Below are 13,985 nucleotides of genomic sequence, written 5' to 3'. Positions count from 1 at the left end.
CCTTTGTGAGGTACCAGAAGGAGTGTACCGATATACGCCATCTTCACAGCACACCTTGTGTGGGAAGAAACAATGGGATGTGTGAAATAAGAAGAGAACCTGATGCTTCTTTTATGGTCGTTTGGGTTATTCACAACTTTAACCCTTTGTGGGGAAGGTATCAAAAAGAGTCCGATCTCTACCATCTTTTTAACATATTTTGTGTTGATAGAAATATTGAGATGTGACAGGTCTGAATGGAATCGGATATTAATTTTGTTTTATGAACTTCGTGGATATTCAAAATTTTGACCCTTTGGGGGGGGGGGGGGGGAAATGAGCAGATATGTTTGAGTTGGGGAGGTACCAGAAGATCGCGACCGATATTGCCCATCTCCGAAGTCGATCTAAGTTTTATAATGATATTTCGATGAACCAAGCTTGGACCAAATCGGAGCTTGGACCTTGATCGAAACCCATGTCCCTGTGCTGAACATACCGCAATATTCCATTCGGAAAATATTGAAAAATGAGACTTTGAAATTCCAAAAAAGTGCAAGAAAGAGAATAGAATCAAAAGATCTAAAGAGTTGCTTCGCTTGACCGAAAGTAGTGAACTGCCGAATTAGGGTTTTTTTCCGAAGAGAAACCATTCGTTGTCCAGCAGTTTGTAAACAAACAAAATTATCGTGTTTACTTGCCAAAGAGGTCAGCTGAAAATGTACACCTTCGTTGGTTGGTTGGCCACCAGAACTCAGGCGCCGGCCATGGTGATGGTGTGGGCCGCAATAACAGCCTATGGTCGCTCTCCGCTCGTATTAATCGAGCGTGGCATCAGAATAAATGGCGGATATAATCGCGAAAATATTCTGGAGGGTGTATTAAAGCCTTTGGCAAGCAAACATTTTGGCCGCAGTCCTTAGACTTTCCAACAGGACTCAGCACCATCGCACACAGCACGCACCACGGAAGAATGGTCATAAAATGAGGTTTAATGATATTTCCGACATTTTTTGCTTTTATTCAATAAAATTTGAAAAAAAAGTAAAAATTATGGACTTTGTTGCAGTTTTTGTTTTATCACCCTGTAGCCATATGGCTGAGTGTATAAAAAAATGAGAAAATTATAAATATCCATATTAAGGACTTTGTTTAATTTTGAAAACCCATAAGAATTACCAGAGATAATTCAGGAGTTCCTAATAAAGCTTCTCTCAAATTCAGCACCATTATTCGGTTCCACTTTTTTTTTCATGGACAGTACAGCGTTTATATTTTATATCTATAGACTTACATAAAATATTAGAAAATTGTTAATTGTCAAAAAATTGCAAAAAATCATGGTCTATTGTTGTAACCCTATTTGGCTATACGCTAGCCTGTACCATTTCTTCTACAAATACTTAAATATAATCTAATTTATTTTTTTCTTCTCATGACATTTGTTACCTTGCAGGAAAATACTGTCCAGGCACATTTGATGGCTGGCTTTGTTGGCCGGATACCCCAGCTGGAAAGACGGCATATGAACGATGTCCAGACTTTATAGTTGGCTTCGATCCAGCAAGTGAGTAATACACGTATAGTTTATGTTAATATTTTAATCTATATATATAAAAAAAGTAGTGAAATCACTGACTGACTGGGAATCATCGCCCAGACGAAACGGCTGATGCAATAATCTTGGCAATTTACACGAGGATCATACTTGGTGCGTAGGTAATAAGTCTAGGTTTTTAAAAATTCGTATTAAGAGGGTATGAATAGTACTAAAATTTACTACAAATTTAATATTTAGTATTGGACAAACAGAATGAGCTAGAATTCCGATGAAGTGCAAGCAAAAAGTTCTTTGTGAGAACTTTATCCCCTGGAGCAGAATTATCTGTATAGGTCCGGGATAACGTATAGCCCCCATACAACGGTGCCCACCCATATTCGGTATTTTGATGATTTTAGCCACATTTTTCAATGGAATTTTCTGAAATTCTACACAAGGAGTTCTTTTTAAGTACTTTATCCCCAGAAATAGACTTGTCTATATAGGTCCACAATATCGTATATCACCCATATATCGGAACCTTCCGATATTCGGTATTCTTAAGATTTTAACAGAATTTTTAATGGATCTTATTATTATTTTTTTTTTGAAAATATCCTAATTCGTTCTAAATGGTGGAGGGTATTAAAACTTACTTACTCCTTTTTTACTTGTTTTTCTATAAATTGAAATTCAAATTATAGCTCTACCAGTCTTTCAAAAATTAAAGGAAAATCTTGATTCAAGCTATTTTAAATATTTATTAAGCTACGATTATAATCATAAACATAGTTTTTATATTTCCTTATTCCAAGATACATAGTTTTCTGGAAAGGCTTTCGGGTAGCTCTGCTAGTTATACAAAGATAATCTCAAAGTTATTTTATTTATAAAACTTCTTCCTTCTAATTACACAAGTTCTTAATAAAATATTCAAAAGCTCCATGTTAATAGCCCTGCTAGTCCTAAAATATACCAGTCCCATAATGAATAATTGTAAATGATCACAGGTCTAGCTCTTGCTTGTCCTACAAAAAACTTGCCTTAAAATATAAAAGTCTATGACTGGACAAGTCCTCAGAAAAAAAGTCCTTTGAAAACTCTCCACAAAATTTTCCAAAAAAAAAAAAAAAAAAAAAACAGTTGAAATACTGCTAAAATCTGAAAATAACGAATGTAAGGAGTTGGTATGTTCCAGTACCAAGTTTGAAGCGATGCCGGTGAATAACGTTGCTGAATCATCAAAATACGAATACGAAGACTTGGACCTGCATACACAAATTCTTGTCATAGGCTGTTGTACCCATTACGAATCATAACAATACTGAATACAGGGAGGTGGGGTCATATGGGTGCTATTCAATGGCCTGTACAATTATCTATCATGGGCTGGAGTACCCATAGGAACTTAGGAAGGAACTGAAATTACAAACAATTCCGGCGAATAAAGTCGCTAAAATCATCAAAATATCGAATATAGAGAGGTACCATTATCTGTGTGATTTCCACAGACGGACAGACATCGGTAAATTTATGCTGATCAAGAATATGTATACTTTGCGAGATGTTGCAAACGGTATCACAAATTTAATTATATGGTGAAGGGTATAAAAACACACATTTTTATACCCTACACCACATAGTGGTAAGAGCATTTTGCATTGTTTGTAACATGGAGAAGGAAGCGAGATAGACCCATACTTACTTTTGAGGATCTCCATAGAATCACTTTCTGAGTTGATTTATGCATTGAGATAAAATTTGGTAAAAATTTAGATATATGTAGCTTCCATATATAACTTCGTCCGATTTAATTTTTATTGTGCACCAAACGTGTAATATAAGCCCGAATAGTATGGAATTTTTTTGAATGCAACCAGATTACGCCTAAAAATTAGTATGCCAAATTTGATTGAAATCGGTTCAGATATAGCTATAGCTCCCATATATATGTTTCATCCGATTTGTTATTTTTGTCCTCCGCAGCCGCAATATGCACTCTGTAACAACAATATTTGGGCAAATATATCAAATGCAGCTCAGAAATACCTTTGCTGAATTTTATCGAGATCGGTTCAGATTTGGATATAGCTCCCATATATAACTTCGTCCGATTTACCTTTTATTGTGCACCAAACGTCTAATATTTGCCCAAATGGGATGAAATTTGGCATATACGACCGAATTGAGTCCAGAAGCTAGTATGCCAAATTTGGTGAAGATCGGTTCAGATATAGCAATAGCTCCCATATATATTGTTCATCCGATTTCTAGTATTTGTTAGCCACAGCCGTAATATGCACTCCGTAACAACGATATTCAGGGAAATATATCAAATACAGCTCAGAAATATTTTTGCCAAATTTTATCGAAATCGGTTCCGATTTGGATTTAGCTCTTATATATCTTTATCAGATTTCAAATTAATTTTGCGCCAAATGGACAATGCAAGTCCGAATTTAAAAGATTTGAACTTTAAATTATAATTATAATCATAGCGTGTATGATTGAATTCTCCCATTAAAACTTTTAATTGTTACGTGGAGCTCTACTAAACTAGCAATGTGGTGTAGGATATCAAAAAGTCGGCCCCGCCCGACTTTAGGACTTTCTTTACTGGTTTTAATTGATTAATAATCTTTCAGGAACCAAACACCTTAAGGAACCTTATGTTATAATATTAAAGGTTATTAAAATTTACATTGGCTGACCTTAAGACCTCACAAATTGTCCTGCCAAGTTTATAGATATTTTCAATTTCCTATTGCAATTCATTTTTAATTTCGCAAAATCAATAAATCACAAGCCCATTGCTTAGCCGTGCTTCTCACACAACCCCATTCCTTGGACCGAATCGATTTGTTTTAATAACTCAATTACACATCAGATAAATGACATTCGCAAATAGGATTTGTTGTGAAAGACAGGCCAGGAAAAAGGCAATGGTCCGGTAACAATATGGCCTAAATTACTTCTGTCAAATCGAAGTGGAAATGAAGCGAGAATTCAAGGTATTATGGCTTAGTTATTTATTTTTTTCTGAGTGTGATGTGTGCCTTCTCAGGAAGGATACCCAAAAGTGGTATCTATTACAACCCAGATAAATACAATTATCTGTGTGAGCCTTTAGGGGAGGTGAAATCAGGGAGGGTGGATTTCGTCTTGGTTTTCTGCACACCCAGAAAAAGCCACGTTTCAACATTGTTAGCCAAAGAAATGAATTGGTCAGCAATTTACCATTAAAAGCAAAGCAAGCAACAGCAACAACCATTATAATGAGACTCATCTCAAAAAAGGCAGGAAGCCTGGAAGCTACCACAACAAGGAAATCCCGGCCACCAATTCCATGGAATTGGGCGGATGTTAGAGTGGGGGAGTGGTAATGGCCAAGGCAACAAATTACATTACCGAAATGTCTTCTCTCTGTATTTATGGCCAAAAGCAACAATTTCAAATGGACGAAATGGAAGTGAATTCAACAATTGTCCGGAATACACTTGAATGTGGGAGTTCCTCCTTGAGTTATCGTTTTTTCTGTGTTTTCCTCCCTTTTTGAGACTTAAGCCACAAATTATTGTTGTTCTTTTCTGTTTGTGGCTCACACCACAGGATATTAACAAATGCTACAGAAAAAAGGGGCCAAAAGCCTGTAAAATAAGACATAATGATGTCGAAACATTTAAAATATCCCGCAGGATAATTTGAACCAAAAAAAAAAAAATAATAAATAAAGAAAAGGATGTGCATTTCGGGCGCTGGGGCAAAATACCTTTGAATAAATTTCTTTGAAATAATTTGAATTGTATCAATTTTTCAGTTCATTTATTGTTATTGAATTTCGCTTTGAAAAATAAAGTGTTTTATATTCTGGGGTTTTATGATCCGTTTAGAGTCCTTAACCAAATGCAAAGAAAACAATATTCCCACAATAACCAAATTGTGGTATTTAATTGGGGGAAAATAATTTGAAAATCAGATTTTTGTGGAATTAAAATAATTCACATTTTAAGGGATTCTTTTTTCTGGGAAATATCCCCGAGGGTCACGTGGGAATTAAATAAAAAGATTGTGATTCTCTGTGGGTAAGGTAGAAAAGTCCAAGATATTTAATATAATTGCCAACAAGGTTGATACTTTCATTTAGTCGACAGATATATAAACTTGGAGTATTGTTTGACTACAGCTGAGATGTGCAAAGCTTTAATTTCTGTTCGTACTATTAAGATTTGACTAACCGTTCACTTCTTCTGGCACCACTCGATAATCGATCAAAATTTAAGTTAATGCATATAATTGAGCGGGTTCACGGTTTACCCGCTCAATTTATATCTATTGACCTATTTTTTTTATACCCTCCACCAAAAGAAGTATGGAGGGTATATTAAGTTCGTCATTCCGTTTGTAACTCATCGAAATAATCATTTTAGATCCAACAAAGCATATATATTCTTGAGCAGCGTAAAATTCTAAGACGATTTAGCCCTGTCCGTCCGTCTGTCCGTCTGTTGTAATCACGCTACAGTCTAAACGAATTAAGATAGGAAGCTAAAATTTTGCACAGATCTCTCTTTTGTCTGCAGACAGGTCAAGTTCGAAGATGGGGCATATCGGTCCACGATATCGTATAGCCCCCATATAACGGTACCCCCGATATTCGGTTTTTTTGATGATGTTAGCCACAATTTTCAATGGAATTGTCTGAAAATCCACACAAGTAATTCCTTGTGGGTACTTTATACCTCGGCAGAGAATTATCTATATAGGTCCACAATATCGTATAGCCTCCATATAACGGTACCCCCCGATATTCGGCATTTTGATGATTTTATCCACATTTTTCAACGGAATTGTCTGAAAAGCCACACAAGGAGTTTCTTGTGGATACTTTATACCTCGCAGAGAATTATTTATATAGGTCCACGATATCGTATAGCCCCCATATAACGGTACCCCCGATATTTGGTATTTTGATAATTTATCCACATTTTTCAATGGAATTGTCTGAAATTCCACAAAAGGAGTCCCTTGTGGGCATTTTACCCCCTCAAAAAGAATTGTCTATATAGGTCCACGATATCGTATATCCCCATATAACTGTACCTCCCGATATTCGGTATTTTGAGGATTTTAGCCACATTTCCCAATGGAATTATTTGAAAATCCACACAAGGAGTTCCTTGTGAGTACTTTACCCCCAGACATAGATTTGTCTATATAGGTCCACAATAGCGTATATCCCCCCCATATATCGGCACCTTCCGATATTAAGTATTTTAAAGATTTTAACAGAATTTTCAATGAATTTTATTTTTTTTTTGAATATTTTCTAATTCGTTCCAAAGGGTATTCAAAGTTCGGCCCGGCCGAACTTACTGCTTTTTTACTTGTTTTTTTTTTTCATTTTGATAGATTATCGGAAGCTACCGAACGAAGTGGACAATGAGTCAAACCTTAAAAGTATGAACAGAAATATGGTAATATCCTAAGTTTGAGAAAATTGGATATTGATTTTACATTTTACTAAAATTATGGTATATATCTAGCCATATGGCTGGAGATGGTATATATCATTTGATTCGGCCAAATCGCGCCTCTTCGAGATAACGGCTTTAGACCATGGGTTTCTTTGGACCATATCCGTTTCAAGAAATTTGGAGTCGATCAAGCGATATACGTCCGTCCGTCTGTCTATCTGATGCGATGAAGAAAATATTTTACTGCACAGAAAGAGAAAGGATAATTCGATTTTACTTTAAATTTGCAAATCCTAATATTTGCATCAGTGATAGGTCAGGTTCGAAAATATCGGTCCACTCAATCAAGTACCTCCCCCACAAAGGGTCAAAATTTTGAATAATTTTAATTCTTATAAAATGTGATGAAAGAGTACGGTTGTCTTCAAATTACACACATTACAATGTTTTTATTGTCCCAAGGTCTAGTGTGAAAATGGGATACATCGGTCCACTCCTTCCGGTACGTCTCCCACAAAAGGGTCAACATTGTTAATATCCACGCAGCACATAAAACCCATAATTTACATTGGATTCCATTCAGACTTGGTACATCCCAATATTTTCATCAACACTCGATCTGTCATAAAGATTTTAAAGATAGGTCCATTCTTTCCGGTACCTCCCCCACAAAGGGTCAACAGCTTGAATAACCAAAACGATTATAAAATCCGAAATTAGCATCCGGTTCTCTTTATATTTCACCCATACCATTATTTCTACCAATACAATGCTGTGAAGATGGAATTTATCGGTTCGCTCCTTCTGGTACCTCCCCCACAAAGGGTAAAAAAAAATTGGATATTCAAAGCTTATAAAACGCGGAATTTACATCGTGTTCCATTCAGACGTGGTACTTTCCAATATGTTCATCAACACAATATCTGTTATAAATATGGTGGAGATCAGACCATTATTTCTGGTACCTCTCCCACAAAGGCCCAAAATTTTGAATAACCAAAACGATTACAAAATCCGAAATAATTATCCAATTCTCTTCATATTTTACATATTCCATTATTTCTACCAATACAAGATGTGCTGTGAAGATGGAATGTATAGGTCCACTTCTCCTGTTACCTCCCGCACAAGGGGTAAAAAATTTAAATTTCCACGAAGCTCATAAAACGCGGAATTTATATCGTATTCCATTCAGACGTGGTACATCCCAATATTTTTTATCAACACAAGATATGTCATAAAAATGTTAGAGATCGGACCATTATTTGTGGTACCTTTCCCACAAACGATCGAAGTTTTGAATAACCAAAACGATTATAACATTCGAAATAAGCATCCGATTCTCCTCATATTACACATATCACAAAATTTTTATTAACCCAGGATCTGTTGTGAAAATGGAAAATATATTGGTCCACTCTTTCTGTAACCTCCCCACAAAGGGTCAAAATTTTGAATATCCCCGACATAATCCACGAAATTTTGAATAAACCCGAAATTTACATCGGATTCCAATCAGACTTGGTGCATCCCAATATTTTTATTGACACAAGATATGTCATAAAAATGTTAGAGATCGGACCATTACCTCTGGTACCTGTCCCACAAAGGGTCAAAGTTTTGAATGACGAAAACTATTACAAAATCCGAAATAAAAATCCAGTTCTCGTCATATTTCAGTTATCTCATTATTTCTACTAATACAAAATTTGATATGAAGATGGAATATATAGGTCGACTTTTTCTGGTACCTCCCCACAAATGGTCAAAAATTTGAATATCCGTGAAGCTCATAAAACGCAAAATTAACATACGATTTCATTCAGCTTTGGTACATCTCAAAATTTCCATCAACACAAGATCTGTTGTGAAGATGGTAAAGATTCTGGTACATCCCCCACACAGCGTTCAAAATTTAAAAAAAAAAAAAAAAAACAAAACCTTCAAAGAACACCAATTTTACACATACGAACATTTTTGCTAATACAAGATCTGTTGTGAAGATGATATATATCTGCAAACCTCACACAAAAAGGGTCACTATTTTCAGTTTTTATCTATAATAACTTGCGGAACAAGTCAGCGATTCTATACAACTTGCTATATCTAAATATTTCTCCGAACCAGAAACCTGAGATGAATGTGGAATTCAGGATTTCGCTTAAAATTGGATATAAATGTTCGATTTTCTTGAAATTTTGCCCAGACCAATATTTTTATCTGTATTAGATGAAGTATGAAAATGGAATACTTCGGTCGACTATATCTGGTACCTCACACACTTTTTTAACATATTCTAAAAATTGTATCCGAACAATATTTATATCATTATTCCCTCCATCATAGTATGAATGCTATATTAAGTTTGTCATTCCGTTTGTAACACCTCGAAATATACATTCTGGACCCCACAGCATAAAAATCTATGTCAATTTAGCGATGTCCGTCCGTTGCTTCGTCCTTGAAAATCACTCTAGCTTCCGAACGAATTGAAGTAGGTTGATAAAATTTTACTCAAATGTATGTTATGTCTGCAGGCCTTTTGGCCATGTAGGTCCACGTTTTGGTATAGCCCCCATATAACGGTACCTGCCTATTTTCGGTATTTTGATGATTTTAGTTACATTTTTCACCGGAATTCTTTCAAATTTGGTAGTTGACGTTCGTAATGGATACTACAGCTTAAGAAAGAAAATTTTCTATGCAGGTCCACGTCTTCGTATAGCCCCAATATAATGGTACCTCCCGATATTCGGTATTTTGATGATTTAACGACATTATTCACCGGAATTCTTTCAAATTTGGTATTTGAAGTTCGTAATGGATACTGCAGCCTACGACAGGAGATTGTTTGTGCAGGTCCAGCCCTTGGTATAGTCCCCATATAACGGTATCTCCCAATATTATTTACCGGAATTGTTTCAAATTTTGTAGTTGAGGTTCGTAATGGATACCACAGCCTATGGTCCACGTCTTCATATAGACCCCATATAAAGATACCTCCCGATATTCGGTATTTTGATGATTTTAGCGACATTATTCAACGGAAAATTTGGTATTTGAAGTTCGTAATGGATACTGCAGCCTAAGGCAGAAAATTTGCGTGTGCAGCCCCACATTTTGATGTAGCCCCCATATAATAGTACCTCCCTATATTGATGATTTTAGCTACATTATTCACCGATTTTTTTTTTCAAGTTTCGCATTGGAATATTTTAATGACTTATGACAAAAATTGCCTATGCATGTTCACGTCGTATACTATGACGGCTACATTTGATATTTTTAAGATTTTAACAGAATTTTTAACGAATTTTATTTTTTTTGAAAATTGCTAAATTCTTTCCAAATGGTGGAGTGCCGGGCCGAACTTACAGCTCTTTTACTTGTTTTTATTTAGGTCCGATACGAAATTGACAATATTGGCCTATTCCTTTGGAACCTACTCCACAGAGGGTCAATAATTCCAATAGTCATAACAGAAGTCAGATAATCGAACATTGACTGAGGGTATACATCTGTCGGCAAAACCGGCTGATACTTTTTATCTTGTTTCATTGCTTTAGCACAACCAGTCAGACGGATAGACGGAGATGGCAATTTGGACTTTAAATGTCCTGACGTGAATTTCGTTCATAATAATGGAGTCCTCTTTGAATTTCTATGAAGTAAGATCATTAAATCTAAAATTTTGTCACTCATTTTTAAACTTTGTCACAACAATCCCTTGATTCCCTCGTCTCGGTTACCTCCAAACTTTTGTTGGAAATTCATGGCACATTTACTTGTTTTCTTAAAATATAAACCAAAGAATTTCTCACATTCATATTTTTCTGGCATTATCACAATTTACATACTTTATGCGCTGCGGAACTGTGTCATTCTCGAAATAAATTTTAAATTTCAAACAAAGTGAATGTACATACCCTGGTACATACATATATCTCAACAAAACTTGTTAGTATCAAATTTTCCAAGTTCTTTTTGGCAAAAGAATAAAAAAAATGAAATGCAAAAACAACCCAAAAAAAAAAAAAAAAAAAAAAAAACAGACAGTAACCGAAAATAAAGAACATCCAACAAACTTTTTTGTTATCTTTTCACAGTTTTCCACTTTTACTTTTGTCCATGTAATGATGGTGTTAAGTTTGGCTTTTCTCTTTGATCGAAACAATGATTTTAACCCAAGACGAAGTTCCACAGAAGTGCTGCAAACTTTTGCCATGATACAATGCCATCTCCTTGGGCGGCACCGACCGACCTTACTGAACACCCAACAACTGGAACAGAATTGTTTTCACGTCAAGTGGAAATAATCGGGGCGAAGTTGGAATTCAGTTTCTCGGTTGTTTCCAATTTGTTTGGAAGCTGCATGGATTTCCTTTAACAATTCCATTTGCCACAATAATTTGGATCAAGAACGAGCGGGACGACTTAGTTCAAATGAATGTTTTTGGGTGTTATTCAATATTTGCCGAGAAATAAACCAATATTTAGTTGTTTGTGTTTTTTAGTTTTGAAAAAAAAAATGAGCAAGGATTTTGTCATTGGCTGCAGGGATTTGCAAAAGTTATGATTATTTTTCTTTGCAAATTATTTTATGGAGATTATAATTGTACATTGCAATTGGTTTCAAAGTGCATTCGTTGTAATAACAAGAATAATTGGTAATGGGGTTCGTTTGATAAGGATAAGGTAAGAAACCCTGCTATTCACTTATTTTTAGATTAGATTATATTATTTTAAAATTTGTCGGTAAAAGCGAATGTTCGATTATTTAAATATATTTTGACTTCGGTTATGATTATTCAAACTCTTGACCCTCTATGGAGTAGGTTCCGAAGTAACGGGTCAATATTGGCCATTTGGTATCGGACCTAAATAAATATCTTTATATGAGATGTGTGATAATTTTAAGAAAATGTTAAAATGTGCGTGGGATACCAGATATGGTCGACCGAAGTATTCCATTTTCATACTTCATCTAATTCAGAAAAAAACCAGTAAAGAAAGTTCTAAAGTCAGGCGGGGCCGACTTTATGATACCCTACACCACTTTGCTAATTAAGAAGAGCTCCGCATAATAAACACGCTATGATTATAATTATGATTTAAAGTTCAAAGAACTAAATATGCCAAAGCATTTATATATTTTTAATTCGGACTTGTATTGCACATTTGGTGTACAATTAATTTGAAATCGGATAAAGATATATATGGGAGCTATATCCAAATCAGAACCGATCTCGTTAAAATTTGGCAAAGATATTTCTGAGCTGTATTTGATATATTTCCCCGAATATGGTTGTTACTGAGTGCATATTACGGCTGTGGGTAACAAATATAACAAATCGGATGAACAGTATATATGCATTTTGTTCACAAGAATACATGGACAGACGGACTGACATGAATAAATCAACTCAGAAGGTGATTCTATGCAGATCATCAAAAGGAAGTATGGGTCTATCTCGTTTCCTTTTGCCTGTTACAAACAAATGCACAAAGACATAATACCCTTACCACTATGTGGTATAGGGTATAAATATTAATATGGGCAAGCAAAATTACAAGAATATCGAACATTCATCCAATTTTAAGTGAAATCTTAAATTCAATATTCATCTCAGTTTTCTGGTTGAGGGAAACATTTAGACATAGCAAGTTGTAAAGAATCGCTGACTTGTTTCGCAATTTATGACAGATAAAAGTATTGAAAATTGTGTCCCTTTGTCGGGGAGGTCCCAAAAGGGGTTCGCAGACACATATCATCTTCACAGGAGATCTTATGTTAGCAAAAATGTTGGCATGTGTGAAATTCAAAGAGAGAGTTGAATGCTTATTTCGCTTTCTTTGAGCGTTTTGTTTTTCAAATCATAAACCCTATGTGAGGGGGTACCAGAGGAAATGGTCCGACCTCTACCGTCTTTATTACAGTTTTTTGTCTTGATGGAAATATTGAGATGTACTAAGTCTGAATGGTATTGGATGTTAATTTATGAGCTTCATTGGTATGCAAGTGGTGGTGCCGAATTTGGTTTTCTGCGATGAGAAAACATTCGTTGTCCAGCAGTTTGTAAGCAAACTAAATGTGCATCTTCGATTGGCCACCAGAACTCATGCGCCGGACATGGTGATGGTGTGGGCCGCCATAACAGCCGATGGTCGCTCTCCGCTCGTTTTAATCGACCGTGCCATCAGAATAAATGCCGATTATTATCGCGAAAATATTCTGGAAGGTGTATTAAAACCTTGGGTACGCAAATATTTTGGCCGCAGACCTTGGACATTCGCACTCAGCACCCGCCACCCAAGACAAATTTTACAAAATGAGGTTCCTCACTTCATTTCCACCGCACAATGACCACCAAAATCTCCGGATATCAATCCGTTGGACTATTGTGTCTGGAGTATTTTGGAAAGCAAGGTTGGCACTAAAAGATACCAAAGTGTCGATCACCTCAAGCAAGCGATTCGCCGGGAATGGACCAAAATACCGCAGAGCAACCATCGGACAGCGTGTGACGTTTTGATTGGCCAGTTGAAGGCCATAATTCGTGCCAAAGGTGACCAATCCGAACAAATCTAAACTTATTCTAACACTTGATGCTATTTCCGACCTTTTTTGCTTTCATTTAAGAAAATTAAAAAAAAAATGTAAAAATTATGGTGTTTGACTTTTTTGCAGTTTTTTATCTCACCTGTAGGACCTCTGAAAAAATTACTTTATTCTTTTTTAAGAATAATTTTAGGATATCTGTAACAAAAAAATTGGACCTTTAGGTGAAAATAGTAGACTTTTAATTTAAGAAATTCTAAGGAGTTTAACATCAACGATTTTTATATTTTTGCCAATAGCGAAAACTTTGCCTCCAAGAATAAATCCAAATTTGGAAGATATAAGCCCAATAAAATTATACCCTTTAACATCAACATCTCAAATCGTTCAAAAGTTAAGGGTATGGAAAAATCAACCGGACATTTGTATATTT

General features: G+C 35.5%; 1 protein-coding gene across 1 annotated transcript in view; it reads left to right on the top strand.

Moving 5' to 3' along the window:
* LOC101895877 (calcitonin gene-related peptide type 1 receptor) overlaps positions 1-13,985 on the top strand; it is a 264,742-nt gene that overhangs the window by 181,525 nt on the left and 69,232 nt on the right. Inside the window, 1 exon segment of the mRNA XM_011298341.3 lies at positions 1,436-1,546. Coding sequence (XP_011296643.3) covers positions 1,436-1,546 — 111 coding nt within the window.

Source organism: Musca domestica, unplaced genomic scaffold (assembly GCF_030504385.1).
Source record: "Musca domestica strain aabys unplaced genomic scaffold, Musca_domestica.polishedcontigs.V.1.1 8, whole genome shotgun sequence".
NCBI lineage: Eukaryota > Metazoa > Arthropoda > Insecta > Diptera > Muscidae > Musca > Musca domestica.
The sequence above is the reverse complement of the archived record's forward strand: the minus strand, read 5'-3'. Positions and strand labels throughout refer to the sequence as shown.